Below are 24302 nucleotides of genomic sequence, written 5' to 3' on the forward strand. Positions count from 1 at the left end.
TCTATATCACCAATGGTCTTAGTAATAGTAATTAGTAATAGTAGTAATAGTAATAGTATTACTATTAATAGTAATAGTAAAGCAATAGTAATATGCTTATGTTATTTGAATGTGACTCAAGGAACATGCTCGGATTCCTGTTCAAAAGCTTGAAACTTGCCATTTTTAAGAAATTCGCTTCTATAGATTGGATGGCCAGTTTAGACTTTTTCCCCAAATCTGTAAGGAATTTAGAATAGACTGATTGGCTGAAGAAAGAAATTGATTGATTTTTCAGTACTGTGATTGTTATGTTAGATTTTGTTTCATCTTCTGGTCATATAGTCTTTCAAATTACTTTGCCAACAGTTTTGTTTTGTTTTAAATGTCTTTTTACCCTGTTTTCTCAAAAATAAGTCACTCCCGAAAGTAAGACATAGGAGAGGCTTCATAGAATTGCCTAATATAAGGCCTAATATAAGGCATCCCCCCGTAGGAGACGTTTTGTTTTGCAGCATTTCCGAACAGAACATGTATAACATATATTTGAAGAAAGTATAATTGTTGTACATGGAAATAATGGTACGATAGTAGTAAGAAATTCTTGGTAGGATTCACAGTTTGTCTGGCTATGATGGTTTGTGATGACAACTACTATATATAATAAATGTTCTTTTTTTGTTCAGCAATAAATGTGAATTCTTCTTCATTGAAAAAAGTGGGTACTACTCTGAGTTCAGAATATATGGATATAGAATCTGGAATTCCATTAGTCAGTCAGCCTTAACCTGTATCTCTCCAGTAGTTTCTTAAGAACTAAAATAATGTTATGTTTAATAGCAAATAAAATAGAAAGGAAAGAATTCCTTACCAAAAATGGGACAATTTATGCAAACTAGACAGTCTGAGTAATATGAAGGCTAAGAGGCATCTGGAGACAATGCTGTCTTGTGAGACACCCACCAATATACACTTCTAGCACAGATGAGTCCAGGTTTGTGGATTTTCTAGATAAATTCTCCTCTAATAATCTCTTTGTCTGCCAATGGATGCAATAGCAGCTCATGAAGTTAGAGCTGGCATTTGGTTTTAGCTATTGCCGTGACACATTAGAAATGTTTAGGACTTTGGTTACAAAGTTTCGTACATCTTCTGGATTGTTTAACCACTCTGTAGTCAACCATTTTTTTTCTTGCTTAGGACTTTGGAATGATATAAATTGTGGCTACCCAAATTCTTTCATATGTGAAAGACATAACAACTCAGTCAATGCAACTATTGCTCCCACACCACCGCCCATTAGAGGAGGATGCCCTGAATCTTGGCTTTTGTTTGAAAATAAGGTATAGTAATTATTTCCTTTTTTAAAAAAAGAGTCACTCAAAGAAACAAAAAAAATATCAAGAAGAGAGGGACATTTTATGGAAGGGTTTTTTAAAAAAATTAAAATAAATGCATTGATAGGATGGCATCACCGATGAATTTTCTGCATATGTACTTGACATAAAAGTAAAATCTTATTAGCATTACCATGTGAACTACACAGTACACATGACCAAATAAACTAATTCTACTTTATGGTAAAACTACACTAGCACAATCTTTCAAATCTGAAAGTACAATTCTTCTATTTTCACCTTTATTGGACAAGAACCTTCCAAGCCTCTTGCTCTGCCCACTATTCAGCTAAAGTCATGTTATTTCTTATCTGACAGTTCCCTAGGCAGCATCTCTTCACACACATACACACACACACACACACCATCTTCCAAAGCCTTTCTTACAAATAATTGCAAGGGTTCCTTCACATTGAACCTGAGACCCAGTGTCATTCACAAAATAGTTGGAAGGTAGTTGCTACTGTTCCTGAAATGGCAGAAGTAGTGTAACATTATTATCCCGCAGGCTCAGTCCCTTTCATCCATGTGTACACCAATGAAATGCATAAATGAAAAAAAGATAAGGCTTGCCTTGTTATTGGTTTGACTCTCTTTGCTCCTCAATCCACGGGTGCCAATATCAGTTCCTGTGGTTGATTTGGCAACAATAAGGGAACACATTGTCCAAGTGGTTTTCTGGAGTCTTTTTTTATTTTCCAATACAGCACGGGTGTCAAACTTGCAGCATCATGTTGAGTCACATGACATTTCTCAACTTTACCCCCCCCTACATGGAGCTGGGGTGGGCATGGCCTGCTTGTGACGCATCAGTTTGACAGCCCTGCAATCAGGGATGGGCTACTGCCCAGATGGGAGGGAACACAGTGGGGTAGCGAAATTGGAGCTCCACCCTAGAGCAGCCAATTTGCACTGAAAGATGTTGAAAGAAAATGCATAAACCACGCCCACATTGTGGTAGTAAAAATTTGGTAGAGCTTCACTGCCTGCAACATGTTTATTTCCAAGCACCAGTCGGATCCAATTTTTCAAAATCAATCAATATAATTAATTTTATAATATAAGCCCAGCCCAATCCGCCTCATAGAATTGCTGTTGTGGGCAAAATAAGAGGAGCAAGAAGTAATATGAATGTTCTCCACTTTGAGTTACTTATAAAGTAAGGTGGGTTAAAAATCTAACGATTAATCAAGAATTAGATGCTGCTACTCAAAACCCAGATGAATGTACTTAGAAAAGAAATTGTGAGATTCCTGTCTGTTGCAAGCACTGCTCTCTAGAAAAGGGTTTCCCAACCTTGGCAACTTGAAGCTATTTGGACTTCGACTCCCAGAATTCCCCAGCCAGCGAATGCCAAGGTTGGGAAACACTCCTCTAGAAGACCCTCCCAGATGAGATCTGTGTGGTCTCCATCTTGATAATCTCCCTTCTCAGGCTTTGGATCAAAAAGGATGGCAAAAATGGGTAATGTGTTGACTTCTAACTGTTGGTTATTTCCTGGCTGTTTGATTTTTAAATTGTATTTTATTGTTGCTTTTATTCTCTAGGACCACATACAGTACATTTCTTAAAAAATTGATAATGAAACAAACCTTTAATTGTATTTGTCTCTCTCCTTGCACTTGGATTTCTTTTTTAAAAAGTGCTACAAATTCTTTGGATCTAATCAAGCTGAGCAAAAATCTTGGAAAAATGCACGGAAAGATTGTCAGAAGGAAGAATATGGAGGAAACCTGGTTACAATACTCAATAAAAGGATACAAGGTATATAATCACCTTATCAATTAATAAAAGTTTACTTATTTGTGATATTTTATATCATCTTTGGTTATGTTTTATGGGACAAATATGCCGTTGATGAAACCAACTGACCATTATATGTAGTTTGAACTCAGAACTGAGAAGTTATAATATCTTAATTCATATTTCCCTCCTTATTACTACTATTTTCTTCCTTTCTGATTTTCTTATTATTACATAGACATAATGGTAAACCTGTGCTTGTCCCAAAACAATTATAGTTGTAAAAGTCATTTTCCATCTTTAAGATAAAATGGAAAATTGTGAATTCATAGAAATTACAGAAGAAAGTTTTTTATTATTATTATTATTATTATTATTATTATTATTATTATTATTATTATTATTATTATTATTATTATTTAGATTTGCATGCCATTCCTCTCTGAAGATTCGGGGTGGCTCACAACAACAAGATGTTAGATGTTCCCTTTTATACTAAAAGCAAAGGGCTGGGGTGGGGGATATACCTGTTACTTGCTTTGCATTTTCCCTGTTGGCTATTCATGCTAAGACAGTTAGGAACAGTCCTGAGAAAGAGACGGCTGCTTTAACTATTTGGAAAAAATATGCTTTATACAGTAAGTGCTCTTGAACACTCAAGTGCATCACTTTCCAAGTATTTACATAGCCATAATATTTACAAATTTTTGCAGTCATAAATGTGTAAATCATTTAGAGTGGCTTCTGTGATTGAGATGCTATATACATTGATAACACACCCATGCATATTTTATGATTCAGTTGTATTGCACTAGGATCAAAGGGATATTAAAATATTTTAATCAATACATAAATAAATGTGCTTATAAAATCTTTAGCTCATTGGGTTAATAATAGCAAATTACTGTATCTAAAAGCAGTATCTCAGTGGAATTTCAGACTTCAGTGACTATTTCACATACTTATTATGGATTTATTTAAGTCTACTTTTCAATGTTTTACTTCATTTACAAACTAAATTCTTTATTTAATGAAGTATTTGCTTTGGTTTCCTTCTGTCCCAAAAGTTAGGTATGTCTACTTTCTCTGATCACATTCTTCTTCCATTACTTTTTATTTTTAGCCTTTCTCACTTTCCATTTAAATGAATTCCAAATTGATCTATGGACAGGATTAAATGACATCAATCAGGATCAAATGTATCTCTGGACAAGTGGAAGAGGGCTCAGCTACACAAACTGGGATAAAGGATTCCCACTAAGTTATGGACCAAACAGCGTAGGTATTTGACTACAGGAGGGAATCTGAAAACTCCCAATTTCCTTGCTTTGTCTTTTTCCTCTCAACCTCTGTTACATGAGTCTGAAATTAAAGGCACATGATTAGAAGAAAGAAAGCAACAAGACTGGGCAAAATAATTTAATGCGGAACTATTAGTGGTTATTTGTTTGTTTTGTTTTGATTGTTTCTAAATAATAACAACAACCACAATAACATCAGCAGCAGCAACAACAATAACAACATCAACAACAGAATTGGAAGGGGCCTTAGAGGCCTTCTAATTCAACTTCTTGCTTAGACACTACTTCAGACAAATGGTTATCCAACATCTTCTTAAAAACTTCTAGTGTTGGAGCATTCTGGAACTACTGGAGGCAAGCTGTTCCGCTGGTTAATTATTCTAACTGTCTGAAATTTCTCCTTAGTTCTAAGTTACTTCCCTCCTTGTTTAGTTTCTACCCATTGCTTCTTGTTCTATCCTCAGGTGCTTTGGAGAATAGGTTGACTCTCTCTTCTTTGTGGCAACCCCTGAGATATTGGAATACTGCATTCATGTCTCCCCTGGTCCTTCTTTTCATTAAACTAAACATACCTAGCTCCTGCAACCGTTCTTCATATGTTTTAGCCTCCAGTCCCCTAATCATCTTTGTTGCTCTTCTCTGTACTCTTTCTAGAGTCTCAACTCAAAACTGAATGCACTATTCCAAGTGTGGCCTTACCAGTGCATTATAAAGTGGTATTAACACTTTGTGTTATCTTGATTCTATCCTTCAGTTAATGGAGCCTAGAACTGTGTTGGCTACTTTGGCACCTGCTGCACGCTGCTGGCCCATATTTAAATGTTTGTCCAGTAGGACTCCATGATCCCTCTCACAGTTACTACTGTTGAGCAATGTACTACATATACTGTACCTGTGCATTTTGTTTTGCTTGCCTAAATATAGAACTTTGCTTTTTTCACCATTAAACTTTATTTTGTTAGAAAGCGCCCAATGTTCAAGTTTGTCAAGATCTTTCTGTATTTTGCATCTATCTTCTGGAGTGGTGGCTATTCCTGTCAGTTTGGTGTCATGTGCAAACTTGATGAGTTCCCTATCTACCCCCTCGTCCAAGTCATTGATTAAAAAGTTGAAGAGGACTGGGCCTAAAACAGAGCCTTGGGGTATACATCTCTCCATGCAGATGCAGTTCCATTGAGCATTAGACATTGAATGTGGTTGGTTAGCCTGTTTTGAATCCATCTGGTGTTGTTGTTGTCCATCACATTTTTTTCTACTTTAAAGTAAAGCAGAAAATGTGCTCAATGGAACTGATCTACATGGAGAGATGTATGATGTATAATCATTTATTATATATCAGAGATGTATAATCATCACTGAATAAGTGATGGTAGATTGAGGACTACGTATAACCTTGTCCACCAACTTTCTCTGTTTGATACTAATTTGGTATGATTGAGGAATTAAGGAGTTTATTCATACTACTTTCAATGTTTATTGTTTTTGATTTCATATAGGAAGATTGTATTATAATGAAGGCATTTCCTTACAAAAGTGCAGGCTTTTGGAGAAATAGTTATTGCTACTATACAAGAGCATACATATGTGAAACCGACGTTAGTGAGTATTTTGTCTATTTTTGCTTCCTCACCTCTTTTTTCTTTTTGAGAGGAAAAACATACTCTATCTATCTATCTATCTATCTATCTATCTATCTATCTATCTATCTATCTATCTATCTATCTATCTATTAGATTTGTATGCCGCCCCTCTCCGTAGACTCGGGGCGGCTAACAAAAATAATGAAACAACATATAACAAATCTAATATTTAAAATAATTAAAAGACCCTTATTTAAAAACCCGAACATACACACAAACATACCATGCATAAATTGTATAGGCCTAGGGGGAAAGGAATATCTCAATTCCCCCATACCTGACGACAGAGGTGGGTTTTAAGAAGCTTACGAAAGGCAAGGAGGGTGGGGGAAATTCTGATCTCTGGGGGGAGTTGGTTCCAGAGGGTCGGGGCCGCCACAGAGAAGGCTCTTCCCCTGGGTCCCGCCAAACGACATTGTTTAGTCGACGGGACCCGGAGAAGGCTAACTCCTTGGGACCTAACTGGTCGCTGGGATTCGTGCGGTAGAAGGCGATCCCGGAGATATTCTGGTCCGATGCCATGAAGGCCTTTATAGGTCATTACCAACCCTTTGAATTGTGACTGGAAGCTGATCGGCAACCAATGCAGACTGCGGAGTGTTGGTGTAACATGGGCATACTTAGGGAAGCCCATGATTGCTCTCGCAGCTGCATTCTGCACAATCTGCAGTTTCTGAACACTTTTCAGAGGTAGCCCCATATAGAGAGCGTTACAGTAGTCGAGCCTTGAGGTGATGAGGGCATGAGTGACTGTGAGCAGTGACTCCCGGTCCAAATAGGGCTACAACTGGTGCACCAGGCGAACCTGGGCAAACGCCCCCCTCGCCACAGCTGAAAGATGTTTCTCTAATGTGAGCTGTGGATCGAGGAGGACACCCAGGTTGCAGACCCTCTCTGAGGGGGTTAGTAATTTCCCTTAAAACCCACAGCCACTCCATCTTATCAGGGTTGAGTTTGAGTCTGTTGACACCCATCCAAACTCCAACAGCCTCCAGGCACCTGCACATCATTTCCACTGCTTTGCGACTGGACATGGGATGGAGATGTAAAGCTGGATATCATCTGCGTACTGATGATACCTCACCCCATGCCCTTGGATGATCTCACCCAGTGGTTTCATGTAGATATTAAATAGCAGGGGGGAGAGGACAGACCCCTGAGGCACCCCACAAGGGAACAACCTAGAGGTCGACTTCTGACCCCCCACTAACACCGACTGCGACTGACCGGAGAGGTAGGAGGAGAACCACTGAAGAACAGTACCTCCCACTCCCAACCCTTCCAGCCGGCGCAGATTTAAATATCTCCACCTTTTCCCTCCAATGTTTCAATGCAACAACAAGACCATGATGGTTTTTGAACTCAGAGCATAAATATGGTGTGGAACAATAATTAGGGGTTTATTTATTTAGACCTGCCTCTCCATTTGAAAAATGACTGAGAAGCATAACATATTATCGATTAATGCAATAATAAAGTCAAAATGCACAATACGTTCATGTAAAATTCCATCAGTTGCTAACTGCCTGTACTTCATTTATTTTGTGAGCAAGGATGGGGCAGCCTTTAACCTAAGAGTGTATGCTATTGCAGAGAAAAGATTTTACCAGGGATAATGTTCTCCTATGTCAGGGGGTGGCAAACTCTTGGCCTGTCAGCCCGATGCATCACAAACTGTCTACTCCCATGCCTGGTTTAGTGAGGGGGGAAGTCATGCTACATCACATGATGATGCTGTGACGATGCTAATTTGACACGCCTTGACATATGTGGTCCTTGATGATGAGACTTAAAGCTATCAGATCTCATCAGACCGGTGAACTTTTATTCAGAGCAAATGATTGCAAAGATACTTAAGTCTTGATTCATGCACTGCTTTAAGAGTGACAATTACCATCTTGAATTGTGCTTAGTAATTAGTTTAGCTCTTAAAGCAAAGAGGTAACTGAGTTAAATCCACTATGTAAGATGCTGCAGTTGGGATTAACTGTAATATCTGAGTGATCTTCAAGGACAATCCCATGCAGAATGAATTGCATTAGTCCAGCTAAGAAGTGTGGAGGTGTCACATTTATTATTCGGTCATGAAATAAAAACAAAACAAAACATTTATTTATTTATTTGTTCGACTTCTATGCCGCCCAATCCCAAAGGATTCAGTTTCCCAAAACAAATGTCAATTTACTACAAATATTATTTCCATTGTACGTCTAAAATGGGTTTTCCTCATTTTGCATTTTATGACTTCATAGTTTTGAAAAGAGACCTACAATGTTTGTTTTTCTTTTCTAGATCCCAAATACTCTTTTCTTCCATCTACCACCCCAGAGCAGCGTTTCCGTTATAGAAATAGCAGCTACTTCATCATTGAAGCCAAAATGACATGGGAAGATGCAAAAAAAAGTTGTGAAAGGAGAGACTCGAGTCTTGCTAGCATTTTAGATCCCTTTGGCGTCTCATATCTCTGGCTAAAATTATTAAAACAAAAAAGGATTGTGTGGCTTGGCCTCAACAGTAATCAGGTAAATACAACTTGTATCATCTATTCAAATTTCTATTTGTTTATTTATTTTGGAGCATTCAAGAATATGCTATTAATTTTGGGCGACAGATCAGTGGAAATGAACTGTTTCAACTCCTACCCTCACTACACAGAACTGCACACCAAGACAACTAGCCACAAGAATAGTTTTTCCCTGAACGCCATCACTCTGCTAAACAAATAATTCCCTCAACACTGTCAAACTTTTTACTAAGTTTGCACTACTATTACTACTATTTTTTCCTCATCATTCCTATCACCCGTTTCCTCCCACTTATGACTGTATGGCTTTAAGTTGTTGCTTGTATCCTTAAGATTTTTATTAATATTGATTGTTTCCTTGTTGCTTATTTGACCCCTATGACAATCATTAAGTGTTGTGCCTCATGATTCTTGACAAATGCATGCCCTGGGAGCATACACACTAGTGTGTCTAATCATACTTGGCCAATAAAGAATTCTATCTATCTATCTAAAAATGTTTTAAAACAACAAAAACAGTAAAAGTCATTAAAAGGCTAAAAAACATAAAGATGTCTAACATGTGGCCTGTTAACAATAGCCGCCCCGAGTCTGCGGAGAGGGGCGGCATACAAATCTAAATAAACATAAACATAAACATCTAGGAGGCAAGGCTCAGGGGCAGACCCAGGTCTTTCAAGCTTTGCAGAAAGCTAATAGAGTTGGGGCCATTCTAATCTCGAGTTGAAAGCTGTTCTACACAGCAAGGGCTGTTGCAGAAAAAAACCCCTCAGTTTCCAGTCTCCATCAGCTGATATTCTTTGGCTGACTGGATCTGTAGAATGCCCATCCTATTTGATCCAATTGGACAGATAGAAACTTTTGGGGAAAGGTGATCTCTCAGATTTCTTGGTCCCAAGCCATGTAGGACTTTATAGGTAATTACCAGCACCTTGAATTCCATCCTGTAACAAATTGGTAATTTGCTAGTATTTTTAATCATTTATTTGTTAAACAGTCTTAGTGGCCAGGTTCAAACATGCATATATAGTGTGTGGATTCTCAGAACAGTCTAAATGATAAAATAATCTTATTCTGAAAGGTAGAATTCAAGGTGCTGGTAATTATCTATCAGTTGTTGTTCTTTCCACCACTCAAAACTTTTAATCAAGTCAGAGGTTACTAATGAGCTAAACTTATGTGACTTCATGATATTGGGAACTGGAATTTGGCAAAATTATTGGGAACTGGAATTTGAAGTCAAATGCTTTTCTTGGTTCATGAAGAGCAAACATGAAGTCTTAGTGCTGTTGTGAAATCATCCATAAAAACTAACCTACGTTGCATTTACTTTACTATTTGTATTTCGGATTGGATTGTGGTTGTTACTGGAAAAAAAAAAAGACTAAATTCTGATAGGATCTATTTCTAGTGAATGAATAATGTAACATTCCTAGATCAGCCCAATGTGTTCAGATTAGTGTATCTCAAGCCTCTCATTCAATATGTGTTTTTTGTTGGTTGGTTGGTTGGTTTTTTTTAGACTGGTGGGCAATACATATGGATTGATAAGTTCCGGATGAAGTATACTAAATGGGGAGCAAATGAACCAAAACAAAAATTTGGCTGCGTTTATATGGACTTGGATGGGACCTGGAAGACAGATTCATGCAATATGAAGTATTTTCCTCTGTGCAAATACCCCAAAGGTAACTTAAAGAATAGGTCAAGATTTTTCTTAAAAGACTACTCTACAGAGTGGAACACAATTATTTTTCACATGCCGCTTGCTTTCATGTGATCTAAGTATTTGGTGTCAATGAGTGTGTGCCAAAAAAAAAAGAGCATATTAGGAATAGATGTATACCCACAAGTGCATATTGTGAATTAGGGAGGGTATTGTTGTAGAAATGTGAAGATAGTGACCACAATGACCTAATTAAAAATCTATGTTATGCCCTGTGTTGGTGTAAAATTAAAAAATAATTAACAGTAACATAAAAAATGTAAAAAAGAACAAGAATGCTTACTAAAAACACTGTGGATTTGACAAGGTTCCTCATAATAATATTTCAATAAATTAATTAGAATTAAAAATTGTATTGCTTTTTTAAAAACAGTGCTTCCACCTACTGTACCACCTCAAGAACCAGGAAATTGCCCAGTTGCAGTGGATAAATCTTGGATTCCATTCCGTGGTCATTGCTATCATTTTGAAGCTTCATCGAAGATGAATTGGCCAAAGGCATCATTAGCTTGTTTACAACTAGGTAAGGGTTACCATTCACTAATTATAATACGTGACTTTATTTTAAAGCAAGTAGAAGAAATAATTATTGAAGAAATACTAAGATTTGCAAGTATTTTAATAGAAAGGATGTGGATCCCATAAAACATAGAGTAATAGCATTGAAAGGGATCTTAGAGGCCTTCTAGTCCAACTCCCTACTTGAGAAGGAGACCTTATAGAATTCTGGAACAGTCTCTTCTTGAAAGCTGCCATTCTCAACTTCCAGAGGTAAGTCATTCAATTGATTTATTGTTTTTACTGTCAGGAAATTTCTCCTTAGTTCTAGGTTAGTTCTCTATTTAATGATCTTCTATCAATTATCGCTTGTCCTGCCTTCAGATATTTTGGAGAATAGGGCAATCCTGACTTCTCTGTGACAGGTCCTCAAGTACTAGATGAACCAGGAAACATCCTAGTTACAGTGGTGTTAAATTTACTTAATGGACTGACTAAAGTACAGCTGTACTATATCCCTAATCCAGGGTTGGATGAACATACCTAGTTCCCAAAATTTATGGTTTAGCCTTCAGACCATTATCACCTTTGTTGTTGTTTTCTACATTCTTTTTAGGATCTCAACATTTTTTAAAAATTGTGGTGACCAGAACATGATGCAATATTCCAAATGTGGTCTCACCAGCGCAATATAAAGTACTACTATCTTTTCATGTGATCTTGAAACTGTCCCTCTATTGAGACAATCTAAGATTACTTTGGCTTTTTTAATACCGGCAGTGCACTGCTGGCTGATATTTAAATGGTAGCCTACAAAAACACAACATTCCTTTCATAGTTACCATATTTGAGCCAGGTGCCACTTATACATGTGCATTTGGTTTTTCTTGCCTAAGTACAGGACCTTTTCTCACTGAATTGCATTTTGTTGGATAGAGTCCATTGTTCAAGTCTGTCAATATTTCTATATGCTCACAAATTTGTTGCTTGATTATCTTGAAGATTTTCCTAGGTATTGATATCAGACTGGTTGGTCTGTAGTTTCCTACATTCACTACTCCCCTTTTTTGTATGCTAAAACTTTCATGCTCCAGGAGCTTTCAAAAATATTTGATCGTGATGGTTTTGAGATCATGTCTGACAGCTGCTCCAGAACTCTGGAATATAATCTGATTTTGGTGATTTGGTGATTTAACTTCACTAGAGTGGATAGGTTACTATTTTCTTGCCTATTTTGATTCCCAATCTATTTTTTATGGTATCCCTCTTGATTGATTAAACTTTTTTTCCTTTTTGCATGAAGATAAATACAAAGAATGAATTAAAAAGTTCTACTTTCTTCTGCTATCCATCACCTCCTTGACATCTTCTCCTATTAGTTGACAGATCACTTCCTTGCCTTTTTCTTGTTTCTTACATTTAAAATATTGTTTTATTATTATTTTTGACATTTGTTACAAGTCTTAGTTCATTCTTAACCTTAGCTTTCCTGATCTTATCTTTGCAGGTTTGGCCTATTTGTTCATCTTCTGTTTTAGTTATATGTCCATCTTTCCATTAAAAAAAAAATCTTTGTTCTTTTTTCTCAGTTTGTCAATTTGAGTTCTTTATGCAATCAAGATCGTTTCCCCTGGGATCTCTTGGGTTTTTTTTTGTGATATTGTGTTATGTTTGACTTTTATAATCTCATTTTTTAAAGGATTTCCCAAGCTTCTTCGCTTGTTTTCCCCTTTAGGATTTCCACCCATATAATACTTAAGCTCTCTTGGTTTATTGAAGTAAGCTTTCTTAAAGTCTAAGACCCTGTTTTGATTTTGTTCTATTACTTGTGATTGGGTTATGCTCAATTACAATATGGCATTGTCATTCTCCTCCAAAATTGCTACAACTTCATTCCCTCTATCATTTCATCTCTGCTCATAAGAATTAATACTTACTTATCTATCTATCTATCTATCTATCTATCTATCTATCTATCTATCTATCTATCTATCTATCTATCTATCTATTGGATTTGTATGCCGCCCTTCTCCGCAGACTCCGCAGATGAATGTTTAGTTCCCTTCTCTATCTTTCGGATGTCAAAGCTGTCTGCTAATTCTATCAGAAACCTGCTCAATCTCCCACTTACTGCAGAATTTGTTAACATCCCTGATTACAACTGTTATGGTCTATTGGCTGCTGCAAAAGAAGCAGCAGAGTCAGGCAAGGAGGAAGTTGATGAGGAGCCTGGGTCAGTTTATGAGCCTTTGGAAGACTAAGATGAGGAAGCAGAAGCAGATGCAAATGAAGAGCTGGGGCCTTCTGGCCACCTCCAGGTAGCTAGGCACCTGTCTTCAGGGCTTGAGACAAATGAGTGGGAGGAGCAGATGGAGCCCATGCCTCTCCTAGGTGTGCGTATGTGTAGAGAGGAGAGGAGAACAACATAAAGCAATAAGCTGATTTTCAGGGGAAAGAAGTTGTAGACACTAGCCAGCCACACTCCTGGACTGGGAAATAAATAGTAGGGAGTTGGAAATGGCCTGTTGTTGCAGACAACTGTTCATTTTCAGGTGTACATCAATCAAGTCAGGTTCCTTTGCCAGGACCAGATTTGTCGGGACTATCTGTATTTGAATGCCAAGTGAGTCTGCCTGCTGGGAATTAACAGGAAGTGAATTTGCTTCAGCAGCTGTGAATAGGGACTGTTTCTGCTTGCTTAATCATTGAAGGGCTTTTTATCTTGAGTTCCCATGTGAACAGAGATGGTTTGTGCCTGTTTCAGAAGGGGGAAAATGTTGCTTTGTGATTTTTGGTTGGTCTATCCAGTGTGAAAAATGAGTTTCTTTCCTGTTTTAAAGGGGGACTTGCTTGTGAGTAAGTTTTTCTCATTGCTTGCAAGGGCTAGGTTAGATAACTACTATCATGTGTTTCTCGCATACCTTAGTTAAGTGACTCTGAGTCCTCGGAGAGGGGCGGCATACAAATCTAATAAATAATAATAATAAATAATAATAATAAAATATTTCTAATACCTTTTGTGCTTTGTTGTCCGGCCTTTGATATATATGTATGCAGTGTCATTTCCTTTTCATTTTGTATAACCCATGTATATTCAAAAAGGATTTCATCCTGAAGTGATTTCTCAACCCAGACAAGACCGAGTTGCTATGGGCATTTCCTTCTAAGGACTATTCGATCTGTCCATCCATTGTGCTGGGGGAGGGGGAGAAACTCTGACACCTGTAGATAGGGCCTGCAACTTGGGTGATCTCCTGGACCCACAGCTGAACCTTGACCACCATCTCTCAGCTGTGGCCAGAGGGACTTTTGCCCAGGTTCACCTTGTGTACCAACTGCGGCCCTATTTGGTCCAGGAGGCTCTGTGCACAGTCGCTCAGACCCTCATCACCTCCCGTCTTGATTATTGCAATGTGATCTACATGGGTCTACCCTTGAAGAGTGTTAGGAGATTCCAAATTGTCCAAGATGCAACCGCGAGAGTTGTCATGGGTGTACCTAGGTACACCCATATAACACCTATTCTCTTTGAGCTGCACTGGCACAATTCAAGGTGTTGGTTATATATGGCTCAGAGCCAGATTATCCATGGAACCGTCTCTTGCCACATAGTTCCGATTAGAGAACACAGAGTTGGCCTCCTCCAGGTCCCATCAGCCAAGCAATGTAGATTGGCAAGACTTTGGGGGAAAGTCTTCTCTGTTGCCACCCTCGCTGTATGGAATCAACTCCCCTCTGATGTCCATACTGCTTCCACCCTGGTGGCATTTCGTAAGGCCATAAAGACATGCCAGCAGGCCTGGGGGCCCTAAGTTAACAACCAGCTTGACCAACTGTATAATTATGACTGTGGATGAATGGCATGTATGTATGTTGTGGAGTTGTCTTAATACGAGTTTTAGCTAGGGTTTTATTAATTAAATCCTTTTATTTTTGACTTCTTTTTATTGTTGTTATAACTATATTGTAATTTTATATAGTTGTAAGCTGCCCTGAGTCCTTCAGGATTGGGTGGCATAGATAAATAGATAAACAAACAAACAAATAAATAAATAAACAAATAAATAAAACTCCCTCTAGTCTTTAGTTAGTTTCTTTTGAACAATTTATATCCAGTAGTACATTCCAGTAATGAATTTCATCCCACCAAGTTTCAATAATAGCAACTATACCATACCATACCATACCATAATGAGCCGGGGTGGCGCAGCAGGTAGAGTGCTGTACTGCAGGCCACTGAAGCTGTCTTGTAGATCTGAAGGTCAGTGGTTCAAATCTCATCACCGGCTCAAGGTTGACTCAGCCTTCCATCCTTCCAAGGTGGGTAAAATGAGGACCCGGATTGTGGGGGCAATAGCCTGGCTCTGTTAAAAAAAGTGCTATTGCTAACATGTTGTAAGCCGCCCTGAGTCTAAGGAGAAAGGCGGCATAAAAATTGAATCAATAAATAAATGAATAAACTTGACCTCATGCACTAGGATATGACCTATTTGTTTCTATTTGAGCATTAATGTATAGTCATCTGAGTCCTTTGTGGCCAACCCTGCATTTGTTTCCTATTTCTCCTGCTTTGTATGTGAGTTCCCCTTTCTTCTCACTACTCTCTAGTTCACTGTTTGATTAGTTGTCTTGGGACTTATGCTTATGATTAGGTCCTAAAGATCCTAAAGATTGGTTCTCTGCCTTTCCAATTTTAGTTTAAAGCCTTTCAGATTTGCTGAGCTGATTGTTTTCCACACACATTTATTTATTTATTTATTTATCTATTTATTCATTTATTTATTCATTTATTTATTCATTTATTTATTCATTTATTTATTTATTTTCTGCATTTTGTTATTTCTTGAGAGGGAATAGTATGATGTGTGTTCTTCATTTGAAAATGTGAGTGATTGGCTTGATCAGGGTATCCCTACATAATAGGGAATCAAAGAAAAAATATGTTTTGATGCTAAACAAAAACTTTCTTTTAATTAGCTACTCAACTTGTTACGGGCCAAAAATTATTCAAGTAGTTTTTTTCTCTGAGCATGTTTGCTGATTTTTATTTGTTTTATTTTTATTTTACAGATGCCTCTTTGGTTTCAGTAATGGATACAGCCGAAGCAAACTTTCTAACAGAATTGACAGAAAATCTTGAAAGCAAATCCCAAGGATTTTGGATAGGAATGTTCAAAAATCTAAATGGTATATTTGAATTTTAAGCTCAGCGCTTTTAGTATTGTGAATATTTTATTATAATCAGAGATGAACCTTCTGGCAAGTACCAAATAAGGTTTGATTATATGTAAAAAAATGAGAAAAACAGATAAAATGTAGACATTGACATGACTTCTAATTATAACTCAAAATTTATAGTTAGAAAATAATAAAAAGCATATTTGACATATTTCACACAGTCACATTCTAATGCATTATTAAATTATTTAGATTAACTGGCAGATGAGTCGGTGCTGGATTATTTATAAAGTAATCATTAGGGATATATGTGTATGTGCGTGTGCATGTATGGTAAAATGTTTCACTGATTATGGGGGGGATTTGAAACTACGGCTCAGTTTCAATACACTACAGGGCATTTTACATCTCCTGCTCTGGAAAAATAATGCATCTAAATACAAAATGAGCAGATTTGCCCATTATGTTTCAGTAAAAGGACATTTGGTTTTGGCTTTGAGGAACAAATTTTATCTGATCCCTAAAAGCTTGTAGAGTACACTGAGAGTCCCGTCCCCCCGAAGTATTTAATATGACTTTAATTATATATAACTTACATTTAAAGAGAGGTAGTGGTAGGGGATTATTATTTTTATTGTTTTTATATTGGGTTTTTATTTTTTGTAAGTTGCCCAGAGTCACTGATGGAGTGGTCGCCCATGTAAAATTTTTAAATAAGTAAATAAATAAATAAAAAACATGACATCACATCAAATTTATTTCTGTTATAATCCCTTGTTTCATAATAAGATGACATTTCAAAGAAATGAGATAATGTATTATTTTATAACAACTGAAGATCTACCATTGTATGTGATATTGCAAATATGAAAGAGGCACAGTTTGCAAAGTGATATTGCCATGGATATTTCATTGTCTGCTGCCCCAATGATGCCTCTAGTTCAATCCCCCACCACCCTTTTATTTGGTCCTGGCCCACTAATGTTTTTGCATCCACACTTGGCATGTTATACAGTACACAAAAAGAGGACTGTCTTAAAAATACTTTTGCCTTAAAGTAATGTATAAATCCAACTTTGTTCTTTGTAAATTATGATTCATGGCTTTGTACATTTATGAATTCATCAATATGACAAATTTTAAAACTGTGATTTAAAAAATTGGCATATGATTTTGTTCTGCCTAATTATGTAATCCTGAATGAAAAACAACAACAAAAATCAATAACATCATCATTTTATTAAATTGGGAAAGGAAAAGGGTAATTTCCAAATTCTACTACGATATGTATACCTGGTCAGGAAAGAGTCTCCCTGCTTTATTTCTTTTAGAAATTAAAACAAATTTAAATTTCTAATAACTGTAGCATAACGCTAAGGTACATGATTGAAATTCTTTATTTTTGTTTAAACCTAGCGGTCTTTTAATTGATCCAGGTAAGTAAGTAAGTAAGTAAGTAAGTAAGTAAGTAAGTAAGTAAGTAAGTAAGTAAGTAAGTAAGTAAGCAAAATCAGTAAGTTAAGTACTGGCAAGTGAGTGAGTGAGTGGGGAGGGGAGGAAGAAAGGAAGGAAGGAAGGAAGGAAGGAAGGAGGAAGGAAGACATTGCTAGAGCTGATTATCTTGGTGTATTTTCTAACCCCAAATTAGATGATTGGTTATGGATTGACAATTCAGTTGTGAACTTTGTCAACTGGAACATGGGAAAACCTTCAAGTCAGAATGAAGAACATTGTGTACAAATGTTTGCTTCAAATGGGTTTTGGAGTAATGTTTATTGCAATTCATATATGGGATATATCTGCAAAAAACCAAAAAGTAAGTAATGTGTCACATCTTTTTTATTATTCTATTTCATTATTTTTATTTTCCTAACTTTTCTCTGTTTGGCCTTTTTGGTCGCAACATAATTGAAAACAAAAAGGATAAAAGGAGCAAATGGGATATAAGTATACATCAGCAACTATAAGATGACTTTCATGCTTATCTTGAATTTGAATGAAGTTAGTCTGGAAAAGAATTTCCAGTTAATTCACCTAGCCTTACCACCAAATTGTCTTTCTGCATTTAATCTGATTTGCACTGTCAACAATTGATATCCATAGGAATAGAAAGAGAGAAAGAAAAACCAACACTTCTGAAATTTTGTAAAGGGATGAATCATAAGTCTCCTCAGAGGGATTCAAGCAAGATGATGTATGAGGAGTCTATGATCTTTCACCTTATACCAGTGATGGGCTACCAGAAGTTTTACTACCACACTGGGGGCATGGCTTACGCATTTTGTTTCAACATCTTTCAGTGCAAATTGGGTGTTCTGGGGTGGAGCTCCATTTTCACTACCCCACTGCGTTCCCCCCTGTCTGGGCAGTAGCCTGCCCCCGATTATCTACTACATAAAGTGTATGTACACACACGCACAGCTCTTCTAAAATTATACACATTCAACCTCATTTACTGTGATAGGAATAACATATCCAGAGCCCAGAAGGGAAAAAAAGGGAAAACAAATCAAAAGTTTGCTACTAGCACTATGTACCTGACCAAACTTTTGCTACTGGTGCTGTGTACCTGACCATAATTTTGCTAATGGTACTGTGTACCTGACCGTACCTGTAGGCGCCCACTAATGCCGTATACCCTACACAATGTTTTGACTGTAGTATGAATCCAAATTATAGCATCCAAACTGATGACCATCCAGCCTTTCCTTGAATATACAGTATGAAGTGATGGAGAATAACCTTGGTCATTGGACCTTATACTGCACTGTCTTGCTATTACTATGTCTTTTCTACTATTCAACCAGAATCTGCTTAATCTCCTCAGCTCTTATTTCTTTTCCTCAAAGCTAAACATAAGCAGCATCTGACTGGTGCAGTATGTAGTGGGAATTTTACTTCCTTTGAACTATAATTCTATTAGTAAACCAATTTATACAAAACTCAATTTGTAATAAATGATAATTCTAATGATAATTTATGAAGGAATAGAATTTATTCTGCCTACAGCACTGAAATATAAAGGACTTTGAATCTAATATACACTTCATAATATTTTCCTTCTTTTAAAGTTGTTGAAACAGTACCTACTAAGAAGATGTTAGAAAACAAAGGTAAGAATTTATGCACAGTAAATACATTTTAAAACTGCAGATCAGAAACATATTTTTCTGTCATCTGCTTACCTGCCTATCTGCCCTCTCTATTGTTCTCTCTTTCCCTTCTTTCATGTATCTTAAAATAATTAATTTACATTATTATATTTTCAAATCAGTTTCTCTACTAGCTGATAAAATTTAAATATTAAGATTTGGGACAGTTTTTGTTGCTTTTCTGAAATGAATATTTCAGTTTCCTTAAAATTGATGTATTTAGCAGTATTAAAACAAAATATGTATCATTCCCAATTCACATGAGTTTTGATCTAATACAATCAGATTGTATTTAATCTAACACAATCATGCTATTATCTTCTGTAGTCAGAACATCATCCAACAAGTAATTTTTAGGTAAAATTCCAGAAATTCTTAATTCTGATTTAAAATCTTTGGGCAGGGGAAATAATAAATCAGAGAACAACTTGCAATGCCATCCATAATGAATTATGGAGTAATCCTACTCCTTATTTATAATGCAAGTTCTCCTCAAGGATAAAATCCATAGCATTTGGTGCAGAAGTTGAAAATAATGAGAGGGGGGAAAAACCCCAAAATAAATAATTCAGTGTCCAGGAAGACAACATTTATATTCTTGGGAGAGTGAAAAAGAATTAAATGTCACTTAAGCACAGAAGCTGGTAAACGGGACCTACCGTATTTGAAATTCTCATCAATGAGATTCAGATTCAGCTTTATAGGGCGGAAAAAAGCTGTTAAAGAAGAAACTTGGGCCAAAGTGGTGGTGGGGAGGATCAGATAGATCTGGGGTCAGTTTCATATTGGCCCAATATGGTGTTTTAGTGTTGATGTTACAGTAGTGGGCAAACAACCAAAGAAATGCATTCAAATGCCACATGACTTCAAAGATCACGGAATTCTCGTTTAGCTACCTCACAATGTTATTGACAAAAATAAATGAGAAGGAATAGTACTCAACGCTCTTTGCAAGATCCAACTGTGCTAAGAAGAATTCCCTTCAATGCTGTGTTTTGATTGCCCTGCATTTATTTACAGAATCAAGAAAGACAGATGACATTCCTCCACCAACCCACAACAAAGCCATCATTGTGGTGGTACTAGTGATGCTCATTGTTTCCGGAGCTGCTCTCGCAGGTTTCTATTTCTACAAAAAAAGGAATCAACATACCTTGGTAGAGGAGAATTTTGAGAATTCTTTTTATTTTTCTGGTGGAGCTGCTCCAACAAGTAGCGATGGAATAGATCTGGTCATGAACATGGAGAAAAATGAACAGGCAACCAATTAGTCTGGCAACAATCTAAACTGTGTCTTGTTTAATGAACATTGACTTTTGAAAGCACACTACCATGTCAAATTGACAAAATAATTACAATGAGTCTATCTGTTTCAGCATGTTTCCTCCATATTAAATGCAACAATCATTTCATTGTAGACACTAAGTCAGTGATGGCGAACCTTTTTTGGCGCTAGGGCGCAGGTGATAGCGTGTGCATGCCCACACCTATAATGCAATGCCCCTCCCTCCAAATGTGCACAACCCCCAAGTTGCCCTCGCATATATGCACATTTTCCCCTGCACTGCCCTCCCAAACATGCACACAGGCCTCACTGAAGCCTCCGGATGTCTGGTAGGCTCTTTGGGCTGTTTTTCACTCCCCCCAGGATTCAAGAAAGCCTCTTAGAGCCCGGGGAGAGCAAAAAATGGACCAACCAGACTTTCATTTCCAAACTTCCAGTTGGCCATTGGGCTGTTTTTTGCCATCTCCAGGGTTCAGGAGGCTTTCTTGAAGCCTGGGGAGAGTGAAAACTGCCAAAAAATAGGCCAAAATTCAGTGCGTGCATATGTACTGCCGCTGACATAGGGCAATGCTCTGCTTGCCCTCAGATATGGCTCCACATGCCACTTGTGGCACATGTTCTATAGGTTTGCCATCACTTCACTAAATAATGCAACTGCTTTGCATTCAAAGTAAACAATACTATTGATGGCTAAGTTGATGGATAACAAGAGGCAATATACAACACTTAAGTAAAGATCTGTTCTCAAATTCATACTGCAACTGCTTGTGGCAACTGCTAAATTTGATGATATTTCTGGCACCAGAAAAAAAAATAGGAGGGAGAGGGAAGAACAACAGAACATTACCATATTACTGAGTCAGTAATCTATGTTCTAATGCTGAATTCTTGGAACAAATATAATACAACAATTTACATTAACTTGAAGGGCATAATAAGTAAGAGATGTGTAAAAAGTGTCTTGTCTGGAGAAGTATTGTAGTTGCTTCATTAAATTTGCCTTTGCTTAAATTATTCACAGAATAACATCATTTGATTTCTGACAGATGGATAGAATGTAAATTTAATAAATGAATACATAATAAATTTTGATATATTCCCCTTTGGTAAGTCAGATCTAAGATTCTACTAAAATATTCAATTGCTTTATTGAATGTGCTGTACTTTTTAAATCAATAGCAAATTTGCAAATGAAAATGTACCTAACATATATTTCTGTAACATCGTCATCTGCTCAACTTGTTATTCAACAAGAAGCCTGAAAATTGCATAACAAGGTATTGGAATTATATTAGTATTACAGGAAGAATTTCAGATTAAATTCATATAGTCATATGGTAGAGTTGGAAAGGATCCCAAGGATCATTTATGGTTCCCAAGGATGATCTAATCTAACCCTTTTTCCCATGCAGGAAAACCAATTCAACCACTCTGAAGAGGTTAAAATATTTTCTTTTCTTTTTCCCCCGGTACCAAATAAAATATTTTCTTAAAAGCCTCCAGAGATGGAGAACTCACAACCCTGAAAATTGGAATGTTTAACTTTCCATCAGACCATCACAAAGTTTTTATTTCCATGCACATTATTTCTGGTTCTAGTTTTAAGACGGTGCAAAATAATTTGCGACTATTTTCTCTGTATGCTGATCAGTTACTACAATAAAATCAATGATGTAAAATTTTCTCTCTGATATGCTTTCACTTTATATAATTGTAAAATTCATATGATGAAATAATTGATTATTTCAAATAAATCTGAAGTTTTCTTTCCCCATTTGGATCAAAAATGTATTTGAAGCTGTTCATTGATGCTTAGAATAACCCAGAAGATAATTTTGGTCTTGTATGTCTAAAGAGGAACCCTATGAAATTGCACTGTTTTCAAGCTATAAAATACTGGATTCTCCTTGTCAAATACGAATGAACAAAAATAATCTGTGCATTTCCTTACAATAAACATATATCTCTATCTGTCTATACATATCTCTCTCTCTCTCTCTCTCTCTCTCTCTCTGTCTCTCTCTCTCTCTCACACACACACACCTATAATCTATCTATCATCTTCAGTGGCAAAATCCTCCCAGTGTAATATAATTACAGTGATCCCCCGAGTTTCGCAATCCCGATCATTGCGAATCGCTATATCGCGATTTTTCCACCCGATGACGTCACTCCCTTACTTTCTCATCTTTCTTTCTCTCTCTCTTTCTCTATCTTGCTTCTTCCTCTCTCACACTCTCTTCCTCCCTCTCTCATCTCTTTCTTTCCTTCTTTCTCTTTCTCTATCTCTCCCCCTCTTGCTCTCGAGCGGCGGGCGGCACCCAGGGAAGGTTCCTTCGGCCTCCCACCAGCTGATCTGCTCGGCAGCGCGGCAGCAGTGAGGAGCCGAAGATGGGGTTTCCCCTTTGCCTGGGCGGCGGGGAAACCCCATCTTCGGCTCCTCGCTGCTGCCGCGCTGCAAGCGAGCGGCAAGTGAGCAGCAAGCGAGCAGCCGGGCGGGCGAACGGGCAAGCGGCAAGCGATCTTGGAGTTTCCCCTTTGCCTGGGCGGTGCCCAACAGCTGATCTGCTCTGCAGCGCGGCAGCAGCGAGGAGCCGAAGATGGGGTTTCCCCTTTGCCTGGGCAACGGGGAAACCCCATCTTCGGCTCCTCGCTGCTGCCGCACTGCGGAGCAGATCAGCTGTTGAGCGGCCGAAGGGGTCTTCCCCGCCGCCCACACGCAAACTCCACCATCTGCGCATGTGCGGCCATGGAAAAAGGGGCGCGCATGCGCAGATGGTGTTTTTACTTCCATGCCGCTACATTGCGAGTTATTGATTATTGCGAGGGGTCTTGGAACGGAACCCTCGCCATAATCGGGGGATCACTGTACTTCCTGGTTTTCTTTCTTTCCTTCTTTTTATTTTTTAAAACCTTTCCCCCTGCTGGTTCACCTTAAATAAATGAATGAATGAACAAACAAAGAAACAAAGAAATAAGAAAAGAAAGAAACAAAGAAACAAAGAGAAAGAAAGAAAGAAAGAAAGAGGAATGTTTAGAAGGAAAAATTAGGACTCACTTTCCAGCTGGTGATCACTTGCCTAAGAAAAACAAATGCTATTGCTTTAAATTAGGACTCTCCAAACTTAGCTGCATGGCTGGCTGAGGAATTCTGGGAGTTGACATCTACAAGTCTTAATGTTGCAAACTTTGAGACTCCTGCTTTAAATTGAAAAGACTTCTCAGGTTGAAGCTGCTTGTAAGGAGGCTTTTAATTGCAGAAGTGAAGTGACATTCAGCAGTCAAAGAAGGATTTTATATGGTTCTATGTTTTTGAAGTTTTGCGATTTGTTCAATATGGTCTTTGTGTTTCTAAACGGATTTGGATGATTCCCATTGTGGCTAAATGACTTTCGTCCTGTGTCCGGTCTTGAGTGTGGAGCTGCTACTCTGTTTTGTTAGCTGTCAAATCTTACCATAGGGAAATTTCAAAGTATCCTGCCTTGAATGGATTTTCTAGGAATCTGTTTGCTTGTGTGAATGAACATCAAACATCAGGCTTCCACTTTCTATGGTGTCAGTATCTCTATGGGTAGGAATGTGGAATGAGCTTCAGACAGATTTCCTTGTTAGCAGCTTGATTTTTGCTTGTTTTTCTGGGAGGCTTTTATTATGAATAATATTTTATGGTGGGGTTGTTTCTCACAGAAGAAAGTGGAAGGAAGGAAGGAAGTAAAGAAGGAAGGAAGGAAGGAAAGGAGGGAGGGAGGGAAGGCAGGAGGGAGAGGGGGAGGGATGACTAAAAAACCTGGCTGGCACAAGATATAGCTCAGAGAATGCTTTGAATCAACACGGCAAAGGCTGGAAGGAACCCCAGAGTTCATATAGTCCAACCCCTGC

General features: G+C 37.6%; 1 protein-coding gene across 1 annotated transcript in view; it reads left to right on the forward strand.

Moving 5' to 3' along the window:
- The window catches only part of MRC1 (mannose receptor C-type 1), a 71448-nt gene extending 49346 nt beyond the window's left edge, over positions 1–22102 (forward strand). Inside the window, exons 20-30 of the mRNA XM_070726467.1 lie at positions 1180–1322; positions 3020–3140; positions 4243–4397; positions 5917–6019; positions 8353–8582; positions 10107–10272; positions 10684–10833; positions 15879–15995; positions 17635–17802; positions 19058–19099; positions 20159–22102. Of these exons, the coding sequence (XP_070582568.1) occupies positions 1180–1322; positions 3020–3140; positions 4243–4397; positions 5917–6019; positions 8353–8582; positions 10107–10272; positions 10684–10833; positions 15879–15995; positions 17635–17802; positions 19058–19099; positions 20159–20409 (1646 nt within the window). The 3' untranslated portion in view covers positions 20410–22102. The remainder of the gene's footprint in view (positions 1–1179; positions 1323–3019; positions 3141–4242; positions 4398–5916; positions 6020–8352; positions 8583–10106; positions 10273–10683; positions 10834–15878; positions 15996–17634; positions 17803–19057; positions 19100–20158) is intronic.
- The last annotated feature ends 2200 nt before the right edge of the window (positions 22103–24302 follow it).

Source organism: Erythrolamprus reginae, chromosome Z, assembly GCF_031021105.1.
Source record: "Erythrolamprus reginae isolate rEryReg1 chromosome Z, rEryReg1.hap1, whole genome shotgun sequence".
In the NCBI taxonomy this organism is placed as follows: domain Eukaryota; kingdom Metazoa; phylum Chordata; class Lepidosauria; order Squamata; family Dipsadidae; genus Erythrolamprus; species Erythrolamprus reginae.